The sequence below is a fragment of the Haliotis rufescens genome, unplaced genomic scaffold (genome assembly GCF_023055435.1).
Source record: "Haliotis rufescens isolate VD_foot unplaced genomic scaffold, xgHalRufe1.0.p SCAF_13, whole genome shotgun sequence".
NCBI lineage: Eukaryota > Metazoa > Mollusca > Gastropoda > Lepetellida > Haliotidae > Haliotis > Haliotis rufescens.
In genome coordinates this window covers 12,602,221-12,627,825 of record NW_025963813.1, presented here as the reverse complement: position 1 = coordinate 12,627,825, position 25,605 = coordinate 12,602,221, and the positions used below count along the sequence as shown (strand labels likewise).

Genomic DNA, 25,605 nt, shown 5'->3' with positions numbered 1-25,605 from the left:
CAATATCAGTCTTCTGACTACCATATTCGACGTAATAAGCGCATTCTCTAATAAGCGCCCACAGCGATATTTGCTAATATATTGGCTAGTGAACAATCCCAATTAGCACCCCTTCTGATTGATCAATGTACACGAGACATATTTATTCGTGTATAATACACACTCATGTGTTATATGCTCCCTTAATTATGGGCAATTAAATTCTGGAAAATATATCTGTCGTGTATAATACGCACACACTTTTCTTTTGTATCATTTCAGGCTGTCAGCTTAAACCAAGAAATTTACCTTTCAACTCTGTTTTTCTCTCATTAAAATTATATTCTAAAAAGAGACCCCATATCAAGGAAACCCTTGTGCGAGGCCGTAATTTTATCTGCATTGCCCATCTCTCATTGAAAAGTCATTTTTGATTGCTTATTGATTTAAAGCCATCCAATCAAATAACACTCTTATGCAATATGATAAGAGATGAGTGAGTGAGGGAGTATGGTTTTACGCCGCTTTTAGCAATATTCCATCAATATCACGGCGGGGGACACCAGAAATGGGCTTCACACATTGTACCCATGTCGGGAATTGAACCCGGGTCTTCGGCGTGACGAGCGAACGCTTTAACCACAAGGCTACCCGACCGCCCTTATAAGAGATAAAGATTATGACATCACTTCCCAAATTATTGAAGTTACTGGGTCCGGGTTTTATCATTTTCCAATGGAGACTCCAGTATGATACAGTTGATAACCAAGGATGCAGGGATACATGTTCAGCAAGTTAGTTCCGAAAAATGATTTGTTATGGTGTCACTTTCAAACTGAACTGATTGAGAAATGACATGCTTGTTCATCCTGTAGCCAGCAATGTTGAAGCTGTTTCATGGCAACCTTTGAGAAATCAAGCCTGGATCAGATAAACTGGTAAACAATGCTGCTTGTAAGGGCCTTAGCCATCAGAGTATGATGTCACACTAATTCAGTTACTATCCATACTCTCCATGCAATCGCTGAAATAGTTGGCAAGTTTGGGGCCTACTTGACCCCACTGTGAAAAAAACAGAGAGATTTAACAGTCTGTTTAATGGTTTATTTCTTTATAAGAATTACAGTATGATTAGAATTTGAAGCATTTGCTTTGCTTGTAACAATCAACAAATAATATGCTTCTGGATAAAGGCAAGAAATATAGACAAACACCAATGCACATGTAAAGCTGGCTAATGCTTTCAACTTTGTCTCGACAGATGATTGGAAACAGTATATATTCACCATGTTCTCCATGAAACCAACAGTGAGTGAGTGAGTGAGTGAGTGAATGTTGTTTCATACCTCAGCAATATTCAAAGCATGTCATACCTGTAAATACTGGAGTCAGGGACAGGTACACCAGTGGTCAACAATCTAAGATGTCGGGGAACGATGACATTAAATCAACCAGGTCTCTCTTACAAGTACACGGTACTTGGGATGTACTCTGCCCAAGAATCCCCAGGTAGGACAAGCATGCGATACTAGGAACCTATTCTGCCCCAGAATCTCCAGGAAGGATTAGCATGGGGAAATATGGACCTGTTCTGCCCCAGAATCTCTAGGAAGGATTAGCATGGGGAAATATGGACCTATTCTGCCCCAGAATCTCTTGGAAGGATTAGCATGGGGAAATATGGACCTGTTCTGCCCCAGAATCTCTAGGAAGGATTAGCATGGGGAAATATGGACCTGTTCTACCCTGGAACCCTCAGTAAGGACAAGCCTGAGATACTACAGACCTATTCTGCTTAAGATTTCCAAGGTAGAGCATTTAGTACTATTAAACTATTATGCCCCGGAATCTCCAGGTCGGACAAGCATGGGGTACAAAACCTGTTCTGCCCCAGAATTACCAGGAAGAACAATCATTGGGTACTATGGACCCATCCTATCCCGGAATCACCAGGTGGAACAAGCATGTGGTTCTATGAAACCTATTATGCCCGAAATCTCCAGGTAGGACAAGCATGTAATAAGAGGGACTATTCTACCACAGAATCCCAGGCAGGACAAGCATGGGGAACTGGGGATCTTTTACTACCCTGGAATTACCAAGGAGTATGATACTAAGAAAACAGAAAGAGGATGAAGCTGTCTAGTTATGAGACAGGCAAGTCAAACTCAAGAAAGAACTTAGTCCTCACACAATTAAAGAAATTTAGAAAAAAATGAAGCACATTCTAAGATTAATCACCAATACTAATTTCTGAACACACTAAGGGAAATATTATTGAATATAAAAGCAAAAAAGTATTTGAAATGAAAGAGACACATTCTGTGGCTCCTTAGTATTTCACATAAACACATGAAGGCTGAAAGTTAAATAACTGTTAATCACAGTGAACAGAGTAGAGTTTTAAAGGCAATACCAATTTAAAATACCTTATGTTTGTTGGTGAACAGTATTAAAACTCACAAAGGAAGACCTGAAACGCTGACATCTGATTCTGAAAACGGCAAACAGTGCTATAGACAGGTGCTTGCACCTGGCACTGAATATTATTTTTTTTATTGTAGGGTGAGTGAGTGAGTATGGTTTTACGCCGCTTTTAGCAATATTCCAGCAATATCATGGCGGGGGACACCAGAAATGGGCCTCACACATTGTACCTATGTCGGGAATCGAACCAGGGTCTTTCGCGTGACGAGCGAACGCTTTAACCACTAGGCTACCCGACTGCCCCTTTATTGTAGGGAGGGTAGGTGGTTTGGGGGAGAGTCACTGAGCACTCACATAATTGTTCTGCAGTTATCAGCTTGATGAGGGAGGAAATCCTGAAGTGATGCAGCTCTAAGATGTTTACCACTTTATATATTATTTCACACAAAGAACCCATTTAAGCAATGATGCCAGGACCTCAAGTGGCATTAGCTAAACACATTCACAATTAGACAACTGCCATGATATAACTGGAATATTGCTATAAGTGGCACAAATACATAATTACTGATAAAACGAAATATATATATATATGAAAATTTAATAGTTCAATTTTGATTTGTACATAGAGAACTATGGTTCTGTTGATAGGCATGATTAATTTCACACTTAAATGTGGCTCTGTGTTGATAAAAATATTTCTTACTTTGTATTTTTCTACGATACTAACCTCATTTCCAGATTCTTCTAAACAAACACGCAATGCTACAGCTTGTACAAGACGTACCCACATATAAACTGACTTCTCTGAATACAGTGAAATCAGTGCCGTCCGCATTATCAGGGTTTCACATCACAGGTCATTGAACAACAAACATGAGTTAGGGAGTTTATAATGCTTATAGGTTTGAACACTATTCAGTCTGGCCCAAAAATTCAGGTCAGTATGTCAGAATTTCTTTTAAATAAAATTCCAACTTCAAATATATTTTTTCATTTCCTCAAAATGTTATGTGAGCGAGTTAAAATTTAATGCCACATCAACAGTTTCTCAGCCATATAGTGACACTGATAAGTAGGGAGGAAGAAAAAAGAAATAAAGAGGGGCAGAAGGAAGATATATTTTCAACAGGTCTTAATTATAAGTATTTTAAATTCTGGATCTATATTGACAGAAATATTAAATGAGGTGGGTTGTTTAACATTTGACATTTCTAGTCGGTTGAATATATATGAAAAAACGCTTTTTATTTTTTCACATATCAAGTTTTGTTTTGAAACACATGAGAGTGGACATGGTGCTGTCCAACAAAGGGTCTAAACCAGAACAGCTCTTAGATCTGTACAAAAAAATTCATCCAATCATCAGACATCTAAGGGACGCTACTCTGCTGCTAATTGCGATGCATGAGACCACAAAGAGATTTGTGCACCCACGTCCACCCTTGTTCAGCATACACAGAGGATTGTAAGCACAGCCTAAGTGCTGTATTATATGGTGCGAATGTCTCTGAAACCTTGCCTTATAAAAATGCTATGTTTGTTGAAAGCCCACATGATACATGAATACCGACTTGAACAAGAATATATGCTTTCCATACATGGCAGTACACAAATAAATGCAAAACTCACATCCATATTCTTGTGAATAATGAACAGGCAATGATAAATTCTAGGGTAGATGAAATGAAGTATGCATACATATGATTCTGACAGTAACCTCACACAAAACACTGGGTACCAACTACTATGACTGATGTAAGAGATTTTAGGAGTGCTTACTGAGGTTTCTTATAAGTTTTCGCCCAATTTCCTCATGATATTAGATGCTGAACAATTCCACACAAATGTAAAAGTAGTTTCATGGACTGGTCGTAAGTAGAGTGAAGGGTGGCCATTACACATTCAGATACAGATGAGACGCACAAAAAGAACACTTTCAAGTTTTCATGTGAGGTGCCTATGAGATATTCAACCTGGATAGCACTCTCAACCATATCCCAACACTCTCTTGTATCAGACCGAGGTACCCCATCCCAACCCTAGCCCTGGAGTGAACACCCTCTTTCGTATCAGACCGAGGTACCCCATCCCAACCCTTGTGCTGGAGTGAGCACCCTCTCTTGCATCAGACTAAGGTAACCCATCCCAACCCTAGCCCTGGAGTGAACACCCTCTTTCGTATCAGACCGAGGTACCCCATCCCAACCCTCAAGCTGGAGTGAACACTCTCACTCGTATCAGACCTAGGTACCCTGTCTCAACCCTTGTGCTGGGGTGAACACCCTCTTTCGTATCAAACTGAGGTACCCCATCCCAACCCTAGCCCTGGAGTGAACACCCTCACTTGTATCAGACCTAGATACCCTGTCTCAACCCTTGTGCTGGGGTGAACACCCTCTTTCGTATCAGACCGAGGTACCCCATCCCAACCCTCAAGCTGGAGCGAACACTCTCACTCGTATCAGACCTAGATACCCTGTCTCAACCCTTGTGCTGAAGTGAGCACTCTCTCGTATCAGACCGAGGTACCCCATCCCAACCCTCAAGCTGGAGTGAACACTCTCACTCGTATCAGACTGAGCTACCCCATCCCAACCCCAGTGCTGGACTGAGCACCCTCACTCGTATCAGACCCAGGTGGTACCCCATCCCAACCCTTGTGCTGAAGTGAGCACTCTCTCGTATCAGACCGAGGTACCCCATCCCAACCCTCAAGCTGGAGTGAACACTCTCACTCGTATCAGACCCAGGTAGCCCCCATCCCAACCCTAGTGCTGGGGTGAACACTCTCTCGTATCAGACTGAGCTACCCCATCCCAACCCCAGTGCTGGACTGAGCACCCTCACTCGTATCAGACCCAGGTACCCCATCCCAACCCTTGTGCTGGGGTGAACACTCTCTCGTATCAGACCGAGGTATCCCATCCCAACCCTCAAACTGGAGTGAACACTCTCACTCATATCAGACCTAGGGACCCTGTCCTAACACTAGTGCTGGGGTGAACACTCTCTCGTATCAGACCCAGGTACCCCATTCCAACCCTAGTGCTGGGGTGAACACTCTCTCGTATCAGACCCAGGTACCCCATTCCAACCCTAGTGCTGGGGTGAACACTCTCTCGTATCAGACCCAGGTACCCCATCCCAACCCTTGTGCTGGGGTGAACACTCTCTCGTATCAGACCCAGGTACCCCATCCCAACCTTCATGCTAGAGTGAACACTCTCACTCGTATCAGACCCAGGTACCCCATCTCAAAGTTCAGTTTTGTGCCACATATTATTGTGTGTCACCGCTATGGAGGTGAACATGTGGTGGAAATATCCATTTGAAAGCCAAAGCATAGTGATTTGGAGTTTTCTGTAAAATACTACATTTATGTTTGTTTTTAACAACTGTCACCCAAAATCATCCCCCTTTACTCTCTCACTGTTTTAAATAGTTTCCAATATGGAGGCTGTCAGTGATGACAATGATAACAAAAAATAAGCTATACAGTCGGATACAGGAACACAAAACTGTCATAAATGGATGTATGCTGAACATTTTCTTCAACATTCATATCAACATATCAAAAGCATTGTAAAAAAGACGGTAACATGATTATGAGAATAATGTACACAAAATCATCCATTATTTTGGTTACCATGACAGCTGTTGGTATGGTCACCACTCATACTATAATCACATGATATATACTGATAGAAAAAATAGCTTCACACAAATAGCAAACATATACACTGTACAAAGTGACCAGTTAGACATGAACAGATATCTTGGAGGTAACCATGCAGGGGCAATACATGTTTCAGCCAATCCACGTAGAACAATGGTGATGCCATTTGGTTTTTGTGACGTGGATTATAGACGTTATAAATTTGTTGTCAAAACAGAAAACATCATAACCAAACTGTTCAAGAAACAGGATTGTGCATACGAATATGTGTTCAACAACATGTTCTATACAGCTTCAGTTTATGATTTCACACTGTTGGCATGGAGTGATGACGAAAAGAGAGTGGATTTAACACTGCTTTGAACAGTATTTCAGTTATATCACAGCGTGTCAGCTATGTGGGAGGAAAGCCCAAAGTGACTCATGTCAGAGTTGTAGCCACTTTGCAAAAACCAGCAAGACTGGATTGATGCGGATCGATCAATGATCCTTTTTGCAGTGAATCACAGAACACCTTCCAGCAAAGGGACACAACTCTGTGTGTCGCTCCCGACAACTGGGCACTGCCCCTCAATGTCGGCAGTCATGCCTTTCTTCTACTGCACCAAGTGTCTCATGTCCAGCGACTGGACTGACACATTACTGGACATACATAATACTTCATTGTGTGCATCTTTCAAGCTTTAGAACAAAATAATTCCACCATGCATATCATTAGGAAACAATTCTTTGGTGAATTCAAAATAAAGCATCGCTCATAAAACATTCATTCTTGGACTTTTTTCACCAACTTTAAAAACAAATCTGACTCCATACAAGTGTACAATGGATGCTTTACCAAGGCCCACTTGCACTGAGCGATCTTAGCGCTAAGACTATCGTAAGCCAATGTTTAAGTATGGGAGTTATGATCATCTTAGCGCTGAACTGCAAAGGTCCAAGTCCAAGGTTGCCTCCAGAAGACAAGCCTTGCGTTCCAAAGTAGGACCCACATGATTACTCGGATAACCGGTTTCAGTTTCCTTAGAATTCCCAACTGGAAAAAACATGCACAAAACCAGTATTCGTAATACTAGTTTAATATAATTAATAATCATTTGCATGTTAATATCAATATCGTAACAAACAGATGGATTCACCATATAATAGTTAATAAAAGTCTCTCATTGACAAAATAAATTAAGTCCATGCGAACCAGGAAATAATGCAAGGAATATCAGTAAAGAATTACTCAGGAGCACATTGTAGTTTGGACAGCTGAACCTTGCACTGTACACAGATGAGGGTCGTGATGGGTTTTAATGCTTAACGTAAAACACACTTCAAACACTATCGTAAACTTAAAATTCATCTTTTTTTATCGTAAATGCTTATCGTAAAATACCCAAAAATAACTGCTTAACGTAAATGAATAATTTACTGCTTATTGTAAAATGATTAAAATGGTCAAAAACAGTCTGTCTTCAAGACCCAAATTCTTCGCCACAGAAAGCAGGCTGCGCAACTGACGCAGGGGACCAGTCTAGAATGTTAAGCAATTTGAGATTTTACCCGTTATTAAAAATATGTCAGGATGAAACGAAATGAGAATTAAAAGTCCCATGTCCTGCCATGGCTGATTTAAGAATTTTTTGCGATGATTTCATTGAAAAAGAAGAAAAATTACTGCTTAATGAAAAAGTACCCTAAATTTTACTGCTTACTGCTTATGGGACTCCCCCATCAGGACCCTCATAGATGTTTTGAAAATTGACATTATGAAAACAGTTAAGCAGATGCAAAATGGTTTCAACAAGACGAATAACCAGTTTAAGCTTTTTCAAACCATGACGTCCTTGTCCCAAGTCATGCAAGATGAAATACTCAAACTTATTTGAATGAATATGGATACATATCACTGACTAATTAGGGCTTATTTTTAATCATATAGTGGTACACATTCACACGTATGTACAGAAGCATAACAATCAAAATGGCACATGTTTTCATTATCACCCCAAAAAACGCAAGATCACATACTTTGGCTTATGAAAGCTGATGAAGGCAAACAAGCGATAACAAGCATTTAAGATATATCGGAAACTGAGTCGATTCTCAATCAACTTATTCATAACAAACATACAAAAGTGAACTGACCTGCGATACTCCATATAAACAAAGTTAATACTGCATATCAAAACATCAAAAAAACATAGAAAGAATATATCAAATTCTGATTAGAAAGATATCACATATATTTTTTTCATAAATGGAGATGACTTTTGTGTATCGTTGCAATTGGAGCCCATCATAATGCTTAGGGATCATCCTCACTAATGCAGGATATTGGCTGGAGAACTAACATCTCAGTCTCTTCATGGAACAGTGTTCTACTATTTTCATGTACATCCATCTCTAATGTGTGTACCATATTGGTTGTAAGAAGCCCCTGGTGCTTACAAAATTAAAAAGGGGCGCTCATTAATTAAAACCATACAAGTTAAATTTGTCGTCAGAGCTTGAGTTCAAACAACAATAAAGCTAAAACTTTGTTGATAATATACTCCTTCTATGGTGCTGTTAACAATGTGTAATGTATATAAGGATATACAGATTTATTTAAATTTTCAGCCTTTGCACATCCGCTTAATAACATTACTGATTGGAACAGAAGTTGGCCAGGGGTGCTTATTCGAGAGATGTGCTTAATATGTCAAACGTGGTATACATGTATATCATACCCCACCCATATCATAATTCATTATGAAATATTCAAGCAGGACGCCGAGAATGGGCTCAAACACTGTTCCACTTTGCAACCCCACAATGACCATACAAACAGATTTTAGAGCAGACAGTAATTTTCAAGTCAGTGAAGATGACTACATCAATGTGATAAATACCTCAGCTATTTTATTTTAGCCTGTTAATGTAATTGAGCCAGGACAAGACAAGTCTATTATCAATGGTGTGAGCAGTGGAGGATCTAAGCCAGATCATGCTGGAGGTTGTTTTTTCCTAATTGAAGTCCTATTTATTCAAGCAGTCCACTCATCATTAATGCCCGTATATTTAGCCAAATCTTCGGACAAAGGAAAATATTACTTGTGTTTCAAGCAACCCTACTGTACCATTGTTTCACTTGCAACCCAAATGTTTTTTTATCACATTTGGAAACAGCCGGCAAGACTTCCACACTGAACATTCAGAAAAAACCTGATGTCTTTACATCATTTCTTTGTTGGAGCAATTTCGACTTACAAATTCAACTAACATCAGTTCAAAACACGTCATCTGTGTAAATGTCTTGCACAGCAAGTGATGACTCTTTATCTGATTCTGTGATCCATAACTTGCCAGTTTTTACAAGTTAAATAATGTCAGAAAGACTTGACTGGAAGCAATGAAAGAATCAAGTTATGATAGCATTATTTCAATGAAGGACCTGATTGAAATACCAAATACCCAAGTAAATGAAATTACATGAGTATTTATGATAATATACTTATCCTGATACAACAAGAACACAGAAGCTAAAACGTGCCTCTCCGCCAGGTGGCGCTCTCCCCCCAGGTCACCAATCAGAGTGAACCCTCACTTTTCTCTGATTTGTTTGTTTGTTGTTTAATGCCGCACTCAGCAATATTCCAGCTGTATGACGGCAGTCTGTATATAATCGAGTCTGGACCAGACAATCCAGTGACTGACATCATGTACATTGACCCAGGCAATTGGGATACGATGACATGCATCAACCAAGTCAGCGAGCCTGACAACCCAATCCCATTAGTCGCCTCTTCACTTTTCTCTGAAAACTGCTGTAAAACTGGCCTTCAAGTCAGGTCTTTGAGCCATTGTATCAAGAAAAGAAATAATTTACAAGTGAGAGTATATCACACCTATTATGGCACATACCTTCACTTATATGAAGATGACTGCAACAAGGATGTCTCAACCCCAAAATGAGTGAGTTGTACTGATATTTATATTGAAATTATATCAGCAGGAAAGATTCTCTCATTGCTTCTCTGAGACGCTAACATCACTAAAGTAAAATGTTTAATGAGCTACAAACAATATATATATTGAAACAGTTTTCTTTTGAACAATCTGACAACTGTATCCAGTGTTGTTCAAGATACCAATGAAGACACTGACATATTCACATGGTTAATAAGTCCCCTTATAATGTAAACCAATAAAAACAAACAAAACAATTATATGTAAACAATCAACAACAAAACAAAGCATCAGATGCAAATTAAAGCGCAAAGACAGCAAGTTATATACAATTCACATATCAACAACAAATAAGACAACTGAACTTCATAAGCGCAAACATCTAACATTGTAAATTCTTATTATATATTTTTTAATTATATGGCACGAAATAGTTTCATTCCTGTTATTCCATCTCTATCCATGTTTTACGTACTTCTGCATAAAACATATTTCAGTGAACAGAATACATTGATTATATATAACTTGGAAATATATTAGTTAAAAAGGATAATAGCTATGATACAAATTTGTATGACATGACTGTGTTTAATGACAAATATGTCTTTAGTTAAACTTGTTTTTTTAAGCAGTCAATCTGCCCCTGGTTTACCCCAGACTCTGCATGTAGGAGACTGGGAGAGACAAACGATGTCACAGTTTCACCCACTGATACACTGGACAGAGACATGTGATCATCTTCAGTTTTGGCCACTGTATTGCAGAACAGATATTGTGATATACATCATATCAGGGACCTGATATTGTGATACACATCATATCAGGACCAGATATTGAGATATACACCATATCATAGACCAGATATTGTGATACACACCATATCATGGACCAGATATTGAGATATACAACATATCATGGACCAGATATTGTGATATACAACATATCATGGACCAGATATTGTGATACACATCGTATCATGGACCCGATATTGAGACATACACCATATCATGTACCAGATATTGTGATATACATCATATCATGGACCAGATATTGAGATATACAACATATCATGGACCAGATATTGAGATATACAACATATCATGGACCAGATATTGTGATATACAACATATCATGGACCAGATATTGTGATATACAACATATCATGGACCAGATATTGAGATATACATCATATCATGGACCAGATATTGTGATATACAACATATCATGGACCAGATATTGTGATATACAACATATCATGGACCAGATATTGTGAAACACATCATATCATGGACCAGATATTGTGATATACAACATATCATGGACCAGATATTGTGATACACAACATATCATGGACCAGATATTGTGATACACAACATATCATGGACCAGATATTGTGATACACAACATATCATGGACCAGATATTGTGATACACAACATATCATGGACCAGATATTGTGATACACAACATATCATGGACCAGATATTGTGATACACAACATATCATGGACCAGATATTGTGATACACATCATATCATGGACCAGATATTGTGATACACAACATATCATAGACCAGATATTGTGATACACATCATATCATGGACCAGATATTGTGATACACATCATATCATGGACCAGATATTGTGATACACACCATATCATGGACCAGATATTGTGATACACATCATATCATGGACCAGAAATTGTGATACACAACATATCATGGACCAGATATTGAGATATACAACATATCATGGACCAGAAATTGTGATACACATCATATCATGGACCAGATATTGTGATACACAACATATCATGGACCAGATATTGAGACATACAACTTATCATTGACCAGATATTGAGATATACACAATATCATGGACAAGATATTGATATATACATTATATCCTGGACCAGATATTGTGATACACAACATATCATGGACCAGATATTGAGACATACAACTTATCATTGACCAGATATTGAGATATACACCATATCATGGACCAGATATTGTGATACACATCATATCATGCACCAGATATGGTGATACACATCATATCATGGACCAGATATTGTGATACACAACATATCATGGACCAGATATTGTGATACACATCATATCATGCACCAGATATTGAGACATACACATCATATCATGCACCAGATATTGTGATACACATCATATCATGGACCAGATATTATACTTATCATACGGTGGACCACACATTATGACAGCAATCACATCATTGATCAGATGAATCGTACAGTAATGGAACAATGCTGCTGACTTATCAACAGTAAATAATAACACCTGGTTTAAATAAATGTGAGTTGGGTTTAATGACGATTTGAGTGGTATTCCAATTATATCACGGCAAGCCCGCTCAATCTGGGAGGAAATTCTGTGATGCAGGTCTCAGACGTTTACCACTTTGGTGAAACCCACGAGCACGGGTATGGTGCTGACAAACCAAGAAAAATATTCTGAGCGAAATAAAGCCAATGTTGGGGGTCATTATGGTACATATTACAGGTAAATATATACTTCCAACCCCAATTAGGCGCCTTCTATGACAAGCATAGGCTGCTCGGGATGTATATTCCATCCCGGTAGTCCTACAGCTCCAATGTTTATCATCTTAAAGTTACCATGGTTATGCACACACACACACACACACACACACACACACACACACATACATCTAACTTAACAGCATTTTACTTAAAGGACGGGTAAATTACAGGAGTTCCTAATAAAAATAGCATGGATAAATGTGTAAAATAGCACTAATCATTTGGGGTTCTTTCATCAATTACACATGTAACAAGACAGGATACTAAAACATTAATAGTAAGTTGGTTCATGGCACAAGTTAGCATGGGACCAGCCAGCCAACTGGTGAAGCAATGGTACACCTGTAGGGTTCCACAAGATCACCATGTTACCATGGTTTTGTTGGCTGACGTTGCATGATTGACATCGAAATTATGCATTTTATTATTTGGAAACAATCATTCAAGCAATGCATTATTCTTTCACAAAAAGTTACAAGGTACCTTGACAAAGGCTCAAATCAGCAGTAATCAAAACATAAGATCAATTGGAAAAAAAATCATGACTGAATTATGCAGGATGCCAGGAAGTTAATATCCAAAAGCTCATATATAGGAATTGCAACAAAGAAATGTAGGAATAACATAAGCATAATAATAGAGGTACATATTGATACATGGAAGTAAATACATCTTATACAGATCAAGAGTCCACTGTATGCTTATTAGGTTTAGAACAAAGAAGAAAAGTACAGGAATTTCTTTCATGCCTTTCTTGCTTATTGACAAAGCAGGTGCTTGCTTGTGGTATGCTCTGCAAGGACCTGCCAGGGCGTGCAAGAAAGAAACAAACCAACATGTGCTTTTAATTTTTTTAGAAATAATACCTGAAGGTTTTGCCATATCCTTCTTTGAGAATGAAAACATAAGGACTGAGTGAGTTGGGTTTAACGCCGCTTTTAACAGTATTGCAGTCATATTGCCGCGTGTCAGCTTAATTTGGGAGGAAAGCGCTAAGTGATGCAGGTCTCCGACATTTACCACTTCGGTGAAACCCACAAGCACTGGTATGGTGCTGACAAACCAAGCAACATAATCGGGGTGAACCGGGATTCGAACCAACAATCACAGGTTTCTGGCATGCCCAAGGGACGCAACTCTGGCCAGCGAATCGCGGCGCCTTAGAGGACTAGGCCACCTGTGCCCCCGAAAACATAAGGAAATATTGGTATTTTTGCACCTATAATTGTGGTAATGCCCTATAGATTTTGATTATATCAAATACAAATGCTAAGGATTTACTTTATGTGTTATATGTCTAATTACTGCCACTTTTCTTTGTCAAGCAACACGTCCTCTCAGAAGATATATTTGTGGAGACCGAGCAAGTTTGGTCCAAGTCGTTATCTGCTAGTTCCAAATTAATTATGTACCTGTGTATCATTTAAACAGTTAATGAGTTTTAAACCGAGACAATGTATGACACACGTTGAAAAAGGACACCTGAAATGTTGGCGTGCTTGTTGGAACAGTTTCAGCTACGTGGAGACCGAGCAAGTTTGGTCCAAGTAGTTATCTGCTAACTCCAAATTAATTATGTACCGGTGTATCAGTTAAACAGTTTTACCAATGTGTAACTGACGTTTTGATGAAGGACACCTGAAACGTAGGGATGCTTGTTGGAACAGTTTCAGCTACGTGGAGACCGAGCAAGTTTGGTCGAAGTAGTTATCTGCTAACTCCAAATTAATTTTGTACCGGTGTATCAGTTAAACAGTTTTACCAATGTGTAACTGACGTTTTGATGAAGGACACCTGAAATGTAGGCGTGCTTGTTGGAACAGTTTCAGCTACGTGGAGACCGAGCAAGTTTGGTCCAAGTAGTTATCTGCTAACTCCAAATTAATTATGTACCGGTGTATCAGTTAAACAGTTTTACCAATGTGTAACTGACGTTTTGATAAAGGACACCTGAAACGTAGGGATGCTTGTTGGAACAGGAAGTGTCAGGGACCTGGCATTCCCCTTAGTTCGCAAAAACAAACAGTGTATGGACATATTTGGGGGTATTTGTTGAATCACAGAGAGCCTGGCCCTACAGTTGTGACATGTCCCACATTCAAAGTATTTCGTGATTACCAGTACCTAGTGATTTTAAAAATATCAACAACACCAATATGATGCTCCACTTGACAACCACATTAAGCCAAATAAATCAGACATAGCAGACAATGTGCCAAGAAAATTGTAAGTATTGTCCTTTGTCCTTGAAATAAGATGTTTTGAAAATCAAAAAATTGTTGCGGCTAATGCCATTTCTTGGTTGTTGTTTTTTGGCCTCAAACTTCTGCCTTTGGAAACGACAAAAAAAATCTGTGATCAAACAAATAAACAAGCACTGACCAACCAATGAAGACATCATACACTGCAAGATTTACTTCATTTGGGATGATTTTTATAATAAATTTGTCCAAACATATCACATCAGTATCATTCGAACTTCTCAAGGATATCAGAGCCAACTCTGGAAATAAAACAGTACATTTTACACAGTAGCTTTTGTTAAAAAGCTTGATGGAGAACCAATAAGTTTCATATTGCACTTACCATGTTGATTTGATGATATATGCAAGCTAAACAACATTTTACATGAATGATCCTTTGACTAATTTGGCCTGTTCTTTTAATTTACTTGGTTTGTGGACCGAATTATTATCTCTGATAAGTTCGAATGATCTATATGATGATAAAATAATGAAATAAATAAATAAGTGACTTTGAATCAAGCAAAAGAGTTATCTCCCTTCCATTACAATTTATCAAGGTTGTTTCTTTATTTCTGAAATTTCTGACAACCTTAGTTCCTTTAATTCTTATTTTTTTAATTTCTTATTTGTGGTATTGTGGGATTGACAATCTGTAAGCAAAGTGAAAGTTAAAAAATACCTGCGTATCATGACCAAATAATCTCACAAAATACCGATGACAATGAACACAGAAATTGTTCTGTATCATTCCTGATTGAGCAGGCAACAAAACGGAGTATCTCACAAATACAAACAGGTTTCAACAAGTTCAAAACTCTTGCAAAAACAAAAATATATTTAGAAAATGCAACTTATGACATGCATGTAACCAAAGCTATGTTTATATGCCCTATTTATATTCACGACTATACATATGAAGGTCTTGTCCGTAACTGCCAGAGTTGCCTCCCATGACCGCATGAACTGGAGATCGAGGGTCATATTCTGACGGGACTTCCATTTGCCCTTGAAACCCCGGTGGAAGTGTGCGTAGAGCTGAAAGCTCGTTCTTGGCAGCAAAACGTGAATAATCGACTTCCGACAAGGCTTGGCCTGTGATGTATGCTTCTTTGATTGGTGGGCGGGGAGAGAAATGTCCATCTCTGTGCATGCTAGTTGAAAAAACATCCTTGCTTATGAATCGTGGGAAAACACCAGCGCGTTCAGCATCAAGATTTTCTTTCATCGGGTATCCTCGATAATCTGACTGAGTGTCCCGGACTTGATAGTCAGTGTCTCTGATTGGAGGAAAACTACCTTCCCGATTGGCTGAAAAAGTAGTATCTCTAACAGGTTGAAAGCTTGTCTCTCGAACTGATGAAAAGCTGTCCCGACTTTGTTGAAAGTCGCCCTCCTGCACAGCCTGGTATTCTGGATCTCTTGTGGCATGGAAATCTGATTCTCTGGACTGAAACTCTCCATCCCGAACAACTTGCTTGGAAGTGAAATCATTGTGGGTTGGCTGAGATGTGTCATAATCCAGCCTTGCGTAATCAACTTCGCGTTTAGGCAATTCTGATGTGAAGGTCTCTTGAGCAGGAGAATTAGAATTGAAGTCTCTCCCGGCATACCCTGGTGGCAGGTCGGCAGGCCGAGTGACAATCTGACTCTCTCTCCGCTCCACGTAGCTGAAGTCCTCCACATTGTTACCTACTGATTGCCCACCTGAAAACTTTTCATCAAAACTGGCCTGGTCTGCCCCTCCATCTTCTTTAGGTGCATCATCAGGATCATCAGCTTCTGCATCAGACGAGTCCTCATCTTTAGCTGGGTACAACTGTTGAGATGTTCCTGTCACCATTTCACTATATCTTTGGTTAATACTTGCAATTTGGTCATCAGTATAGTCCAATCCTTTGGATTTCCTGAACCGTGTTCTCTTCCGACCTCGTTTAAAGTTGACCGGAAATCCTTCTTTCTTGTTCTTTTTCTCATTCTCCAGGCTTTCTGGATGATCTGGGACAATCCCATGTTTTTTCAAATGCCAGTTTAGCGCTGCCCTCTGCCTACACTTATAGTCACATTCAGTACATTTAAAAGGCTTCTCATCATTGTGAATCCTCATATGAACAGTGAGGTGTTTCTTAGCATAGAAGCTTCGCTCACAGCCTTGCCACGGGCATGGGAACAGACGAAGCTTCAGATGAACCATGTTCACATGGGTAGCCATTGTCTTCCTAAATGCAAATTTCATTTCACAGCCTTCGTATGGACAGGCGTGTCGTTTGATTTTCAGATGCACTGTGTTATAATGGCGCTTGTACTGAGCGTCACTGGAAAATTTGCTTGCGCAGCCTTCAAAATCACACACAATGTTCTTCTCCTTGTGAGTAAGCATATGTTTCCGTAGGGAGTGCTTCAAGAAGTACTCATTTCCACACTGATCACACATGTAGGTTTTCATATTGGATTCCATTATGCCATGAGCATCCATCAAATGTTTCTGGACATTGACCACAAATCGGAACTGTTGCCCGCAGATGTGACACAGGGTGGTTCCCGGGATTGTCTGCTCATCCTGATGCTCCTTCCTCATGTGTCGCTTCAACTCCATGCGCGTCCGACCAGTAAAGAAACAATGATTACATTTGTGATTTGCAGGATGTTTTTTACTTTGGTGATGAGCAAGCGCCTGCAACGAATAAAATCTGTGAGTACACAGATTGCAGTCGATGACATAATGCGATTCCAAGTGTTCCTTGCCTTCCTCCTTGTTTGTGAAACTGTTATCACAAACAGTGCAACTGAAAACACCCGACTTCTTCATAAGTTTTGGCTTCTGTGAACGTGGAATTTGTTTCGGTTCTTCTTCAACAACACTATCCTTTCTGGTCTTTCTAGGTCTTCCTCTTGGAATTTTCTCCGGCTTTACCTCCACTTCTTCCTCAACCTCAGTCGACTCTTCAGCTGAGGTACTCACCCTCCTTCTCAGAGACCTTCGACTTTTCACAATGGCAGGTTTCGAATTCTGTCTCGACACCCTTCGAGATCGTCTTCTCCGTGGTTTCTCCTCTTCAACCGCTGGCATCCAATCACTATCAGAATCCCTCTTCCTCTTTGACCTTTTGGCATCTGACTCTGACTCACTGCCTTTCAGGAGCTTCTCAAGCTCTTCCTCGGACAGGAAGTCATTTCCTTCTTCTCCATCTGGGTCATCTTCCTCTTCAGTTTCATCCCCTGATAACTGATTCCTGTTTTCCTTTGCATCTAACGAGTCTCTTGACCCCAATCCCTCATTCTCCAACTCGTCTTGGTCCCATTTAAGTCGTTCGGCATCAAATCCTTCCAGTCCCGACTCCATATCACCTCTCTCGTGCGCAGCAATAGCCTCATTCTCATCCTCAAGATACCTTGAAACTCGAGATTTTGGCTGTTTTCTTCTTGATGACTTCTTGCTGTTGTACCCTTCAGGGTAGCCATTTTTGTTGGATTCTGATTTCTTCTCGTACACACTCTCACCAAGGTTCTCACTGATGTCCTCATACACAGAACAGTTGCTTGAGTCCCTGGTGTCTTGTGAATCCATGAGAGATGAGCTTCCGGACTGGGATGTGAGACTGCTTCGCATACCAGTCCCTGACATGGAGGCATTACGTTTCCTGAAGCAGAGCAAATATGGAATAGAATTTACATTTTTCAGTGAGTGAGTTGGGTTAACACCTCTTTGAACAATTATATCACGTTGTGTCAGCTGAAGATGTGCTGATAATCAGGGCGATTGTGGGATACGAACCCACAGTCATAGATCCCAAGCACATAACTCTGTACATGGAGCGCCTGAGACAACTGTGCCGCCCGTGCCCTTGTTAATACCAGGTTGTGCAGTTAGAGCTATATGGTCAGGTCAATCTCCAGCCTTTTGGTGAGAAAATGAGTGCGTGAGATAATGGAACATTTCAGCCATATCACAGCTGCCTGTCTGTACAAGGCAATTCACTTTTCTCAGCGTATCCTTCAGCGACAACTTTTATCATGTTTACATCAAGAGTTGCAGGGGGCATGGGTGGCCCAGTCGTCTGAGGCGCCACAATTCTCTGTGCAGAGTTGGGTCCCCTGGACATGCCAGGAACCTATGATCATGTGTATGAATCCCAGTTCACCTGATAATGTTCCTAGGTCTGTCAGCACCATACCCACAATCATGGGATCCTCCTAAGTGAAAACGTCTCAGACCTGCATCACTTCTGGCTCTCCTCCCACATTTACCTGACATGCAGTGATATAACTGGAATACTGTTCAAAGCAGCAATAAACCCAACTCACTCACTCACTCACTTAAGATTTACTTTTTACATTTGTGACAACTTCTTTTTTTATGTCCTTTCATCAATCTGAAAAGTCATGGCATCAAGCAAGAATGTCCTCTGATAACTCTTACAGTGTTTATTTGAGTGAAATCTTCCAACCACCATTAAATATTTTAATATTATCAGTTGTGAATGTCACTGTCTGTATGATCTTAATTTCATAAGAACCCCATGACATTTTTATGCCAGTATTTACCAGAACCTGTTAACCAGTATTAAAAAAGCAACATTTTGATCACTCATCAGTACACTAACCGTTGTTCAGATATGCGATTGCTGACTTTTCCTGTACTCGGCCTAGATACAAGCTCTTCATCTTTGATCTCATACCTGAAACAAATGTTTCAACAGTTACCATAGTTAAAAGTCTACGCATACAGTTCATCTGAGGCAGACACCTAACTTTCATCTCAGTCAGCCCAAGATAAATATCATGAAACATGAACACATTAGGCCTTTGCTTTTTATTACATGGTTTACAATTACAGATATTTCTCTCAAAACCATTGTGTGGTTAAATACGTAAAAATGAAAACAAATGTGACAAAACTGTAATTTCCTAAAGTGATATTTTTCCATGCTTTGGGTCAGATATGGCCAGAATGGTCAAATGGAAGAAACTATTAAATGAAAGGAACGTGCTGCTTGCACCATTTACAAGTTAGTTCCCCTCCGATACTGATTTACTGTATTCACTATATTAAACACCCAAGTTAAGTTTTCTGAGTGAGTGAGTATGGTTTTACGCCACTTTTAGCAATATTCCAGCAATATCACGGCGGGGGACACCAGAAATGGGCTTCACACATTGTACCCATGTCGGGATTCGAACCCGGGTCTTCCGCATGACGAGCAAACGCTTTAACCGCTAGGCTACCCGACTGCCCCTAATTTTTCTGAGATCCAGCAGGAAAAAAGTCAAAATTAGTTCAAATGTCAAGAAAACAAACTTTTTCGACAATAGTAACAAGGCATTTATTTACCTCTTCTGCACTGCTGTTTTTGTTGATACTTCAAAGACATACTATTATTGTGCCACAATGTCATGGAAACAGTATACAAGCTGGTATGTTGTGATGATGTAGTTATCCACATTCTGTCCCGAAACCTTCCCTTCTTGACATTTATTAAATAAACTACCAGATTGATTTAGAAATTCAGTTCTGATATCCCAAGTGTTATTGCAGCTACTAAAGTAATACAGCAGCATTAGGTACTGAAGCTCACCTTTTTTGCAAAAGTCATTCAAGGAATAATTTGTTTTTATTTGTTTGTTTGTTGTTTAACACTGTCCTCAGCAATATTCAAGCTGTATGACGGCGGTCTGTAAATAATCAAGTCTGGACAATCCAGTGATTGACATCATGAGTATAGATCCGCGCAATTGGGATCAACCAAGTCAGCGAGTATGACCATCTGATCATGTTAGTCGCCTCTTATGACAAGCATAGTTGCCTTTTACGGCAAGCATGGGTTGCTGAAGACCTATTCTAATCCGGATCTTCACGGGTCTGTTTTTAATTTACAGATGTACGCAACAATAATTAGATCTTTCAAACACTACACCACTGACAAAACGGATATTTGGTGTTCCATTTCTGAGTGCAAGTGGCCATTCGTTAATGTCTGTTATCAAGGTTAACCATGTTTCCTGTTAAAGGTGTCCTCCGGTGAGAGAGTGTGGTCTTATGCCGCTGTTAGCAATATTCAAGCAGTATCAAGGCATGGGACACCCAAAATGAGCTTCACACATTGTACCACTGTTCTCCAGATATGCAATGAGCTGCATATCACTTTCAAGATTTCCAATCTCATTAAATTCAGATCTTAGTTCTTGCTGACGCTAAAGATCTGAGGACATCCCATTACGGGTCACGTCAGACCGACCTTTCGCGAACTCTGACCAACCAATGGAATTACTGACAAGAAGTCGACATTAGCCAATCAGAAGGCAGCTTTCTCGTGTTTTACGGCACTAATTTCAAATTGGCAACTACGCTTCGAAACATATTTTGACAAATTCTCGCTTAAAAAATTGAAACCTGAACAAAAGAACATTCTTGAATGGCTAATATATGGTCTAGATTGTATAGATTCAGTCGTTAAGCATGTAACTATCGTTCGGAATACCCCGTTTTAAGGTTTTCGAGGCTGCATGATGAGATATCACATTCCGTCTGTCACTTTCATGATCTGGTAAGCGATGCTCTGATTGGTCGGATGAAAGGTCGTTCCGACGTGACCCCTAATGGGATGTCCTCAGATCTTTAGCGGCAGCAAGAACTAAGATCTGAATTTAATGAGATTGTCAAGATTTCATGCCTTGTTTCCATAGTACTGACAAACATTTTGCTAATTGGAAGTTTTTGAGAGGGACACAATGACTAACAGTAACAGACAAACTCTTTTCAATATCCTCAACCAACTTTGTTGTGGAGAAAATTAATATAAAAAGAAAACAAAGCCATGAAATAAAAGAATACACTTACAGGGATTTCTTGTTTCTGAACTTCTTTGCACTGAAAATATTCAAAATATGATATTCAGCCATGAAGCATGAATGAGCAAAATACAGAGTAAATGTTATTTTATACAGCAGTCAGCAATATTCCAGCTACAACAACGGTCTGAAAATAATCAAATCCATGGATGATCGTATTCCTACAGGTTTCTCAAAATTGTACAGTCCAGATTGACAGGATTTCACTATGAAGGATTTGAAAAAGTTCATAAACCCATCCTGCAATATTTTCACTTGCTGTTTTAAAATTGATAGAGTTTAATGTTTTCAGTTATTATTACCACTTTCTGTAATAGTGAGTGAGTGAGTATGGTTTTACGCCGCTTTTAGCAATATTCCAGCAATATCACGGTGGGGGACACCAGAAATGGGCTTCACACATTGTACCCATGTCGGGATTCGAACCCGGGTCTTCGGCGTGACGAGCGAACGCTTTAACCACTAGGCTACCCGACCGCCCAACTTTCTGTAATAACCGGAGTTGAGGATATATATGACAGTACAAATAATTCTCAGTTACTGCCATCTACATTCATCTCCACCCATTCAAAGTCACTCAACCATGAACATTTTGTTTTTGTGTTTTCCAGTCATACTGTCATCAAAGACGTATATAGATATACACGTATATACGTCTTTGCTGTCATCCATTCATTTTTGGACCATCATTTCGTCAACCCCACCATTCCTGATGAAAAAACAGCCATTACCCTCATAAAATGACTTTTGAAAATCAGTAAAGAGTAGCTTAAAAAAAATAAAAAAAATATGATTGTCTCCCTTTAAAAAATAGTTACCACTCTCCTCAGCATCACATGACACCATCATTAAACTCTCAGTAACAATCGCTGCCACCAGTGTGGAAGCGGCCATAACAAGGAGCTTGAAATTTGCCCTCAAACACCAAATGTGGTGACATTTATATTTTTGTGTATCGCTTTGATAATGCCATTACAGTGAATTATTACGACTGACTTACAATTTCCCAGATGAAAGTATGATTTGTTTGTTTAAACAGATTGGTTCGAGATTACAAACTAATGGAAAAGTTCCAAACTTCCCCCTTACATTCTTGCTACACCAATCACATGATGGCTGAAATGAAATAGAAATTTAAATTTGACAAACAATGAAAATAATCTAGCAGGGGGAATAGTATTTGGTGTCACGACAGTCATCAATGTTTATAAACATAATGGTCAGGCATTTGCGAGTTCAACTCCAAGCATCACCTAACACAGTCAGGAGCTATGACTGGTGGCAGCGACTGTATGGACAGCTCAGCAAATGGACTATCACTGTGAGGAACTTGAAAAGTTTCGAGACCTGCTGCTTTTATTTATTCAACAGACAGTTGCCATGTATGCTGTCTACTTATCATTATTATGACTATGAATGTATGAGAAATGAAAACGTATTTAGGTTATAATTTATCCTGCATATGTTATTGAAAACAAATAGATATGAAATTATATGATTGTACTCGCCCACTAGGACAAGTGTTTCTTCAGTACATCCTGCCACTAGTTAAAACGGGCAGACGAGTGGATTTTTCAAGCCCTGCTGTACCAACAATCTTATGAAGAAACTGACGATACACTACAGTTAAACAAAATCAAAAGTTGTCAATGTTATTATCATACTACAGTCTGTGACTGCCACAAGTAAGATGCATGCGATGAGAAAAAAGTATTTTTGTCTGCTCATACAGTATTTAAGTAATATACAGGTGTGTCAGCTTTGTCATTTAATGCCTTAGAAAATCAGTATTTTGTATGGTGCTGATAACCCAAACATCATAATTCAATGAGCGGATCTGGGCTTGGTACAGGCAAGGGATACAACTCTGCATAGGACACTTTGCCCCTGATGAGGAGTATTACCTTTCTTATTGAACTATATAACATAATATTATACAACAACAAAGACTAATTTCCCTTGATGCCATATTTTGTGTCAGAAAAGTTATACCTTCTTGTTCCGACAACTACTTAAAATGACCAAGCCAAATTACCATAACAAACGTTTTATACCTTCACAAACTTGTGATTCAGGAGTGTTTTTTATGTAATAGGGTAGGCAGTACTAAGCACCGAGCTCTAACTAACAAATGTAGTTCTATTTACAATCCCCTTTCATACATACTTTGTTTCTATGACTAAACATAAAGCCTATGTTTTCCACCTAATATTTCACTGGTTGGTTTTGACAAACAGTGTTCAAATCTGACCAGGCAAATGGTTTGTAAGAACCAAATCATTTGGTCCATTTTGGTGCTGGTCTGCTTTGACAGGTATGAATCTCATGACAGACACTGAACAGGCCTGTCTACATGCAATTTCAGTTACTTGGACTACACAAATAGCTCTCTAACTTGAAGGTATAAAGACACAATACATAGTTTGTCACCTGTCCATAACTGTACACATACGATACATGTATTAAAATGAATTTAGTTATATCTGCAATAGGGCTGGGAGGAGTCCAATTTTACTACCCGGGTCCCCACCCTCCTATTACCCGACCCTACCCGGGTACCCACTGTATGTCTCAGGAGATGTCTCAAAATGTCCGAATGGGAACATTTTTAGAATAGCCCTGGCAAAACGTATTTGGATACATGTATTAAACAACTTGGTCATTCATACACAGATGAATTAAGTTATATCTTTTTTCAACCATATGAAAAATCAGAAGGAATGGGTGCATAGTCAGAAAGAAATGCAAACATTAGTGACTTGTAGTGTAACCATAGAGTTCTAAATAACTTTTATCGATCATCAACATATCACGTGACTAACCACGGGTCCTGTGGGTACCCGGGTGCTACTTAGTACCCAACCGACCTGGGTACCCGAGTTACCCGTCCCAGCCCTAATCTGCAATATGCACTTTTCTTCATAGTAAATGCAAACTTGAAAACCCAAACACTGCTGGATTTCTGTAATACTGATTCAGCCTGTTAAAGGTAATTAATTTTGATGACAAGCAATGAAGTTATTGTAGTAACAGCTTAATGAACTTAAATATGTAAATCTTGGCCAAATGACAACATGTTTTTATCGTAGCATGGCCAGGAACTAAGTTCTTCTCAGACATAGTATGTGATCAGACAATAACGGGAATATAATTTAGGTCTCTTGCAAAATTTACTTTTTAAATTGCTTATTTTATTTCGTTTCCAGTGCAAATTATAACATCTTAATTCAATATAATGCAAGCGCGTTGTTGCATGCAGGTATAACCAAAATGCACGAATGGATTGTGATCTGACTGCAGAAATATAATGATCGAAACCCAAACAATCCCTGTTTATTTATAGAACTTCCACCTCAACCAGCGTACCAAATGTCAAGTAGCAACTTTGCCAGGGTGTCATTTCCACACTGCAAGTCTTCTTTCAACTCTATCCATCTGCTGTACTGTGCACCAATATCAATCACCGAATTTGCTTCCTTTACCGGTGCATTTGTGTCTGTCGGTACGGGTTCGGCAGGCGAAAGTTGTCCTTCCGCCGCCATATTGAATACCCTCGTTACTTCCGGTTGCGCAGGCGCCCTTAACTTTCAATTTTTCGGTGTCACTGACCTGGACCTGATTGCTGTTAATAACTTTTATATATTGTTCTTCATTTTAAAAGTATATGCGTTTTATATAATATATCATAATATCGTGAAACTGAAGAATATAATTTCCAGTTTATATACTACTTCAAAATTTACACATTTATTCTGTTTACGCCGAGCAGAGACCATATAATAGATTATATGGTCTCTGCGCCAAGTAATTAATACAATACATAAACCTTCGATTATGTCATGGAGGAGATGTAAAGGACAGACACGAAAACTTTAAAAGAATAAGTAAAGTGAAGATCGTTCATAAAAAAACCT

The 25,605-nt window shown here is 39.2% G+C and overlaps 1 protein-coding gene across 1 annotated transcript; it reads right to left on the bottom strand.

Moving 5' to 3' along the window:
- Nucleotides 1-1,068: 1,068 nt before the first annotated feature.
- Nucleotides 1,069-25,239, bottom strand: LOC124139121 (zinc finger protein 37-like). Its single transcript, XM_046506147.2, has 4 exons — nucleotides 25,058-25,239; nucleotides 21,681-21,710; nucleotides 19,447-19,521; nucleotides 1,069-18,483 (listed from the first exon to the last, which is right to left on the bottom strand). Exons 1-4 carry the CDS (start codon nucleotides 25,231-25,233, stop codon nucleotides 15,735-15,737), a joined length of 3,030 nt encoding a protein of 1,009 aa, XP_046362103.2. The 5' UTR covers nucleotides 25,234-25,239; the 3' UTR covers nucleotides 1,069-15,734.
- Nucleotides 25,240-25,605: the final 366 nt, after the last annotated feature.

What these genes read in the sequence shown, in the direction of transcription:
- LOC124139121 (XM_046506147.2), bottom strand. Translation starts at nt 25,233, where the DNA reads ATGGCGGCGGAAGGACAACTTTCGCCTGCCGAACCCGTACCGACAGAC. An exon ending in TTCAGAAACAAGAAATCCCT is followed by an intron (nt 19,522 to 21,680) that starts GTAAGTGTATTC and finishes CATTTGTTTCAG; the next exon opens with GTATGAGATCAAAGATGAAG. An exon ending in AATCGCATATCTGAACAACG is followed by an intron (nt 18,484 to 19,446) that starts GTTAGTGTACTG and finishes GCTCTGCTTCAG; the next exon opens with GAAACGTAATGCCTCCATGT.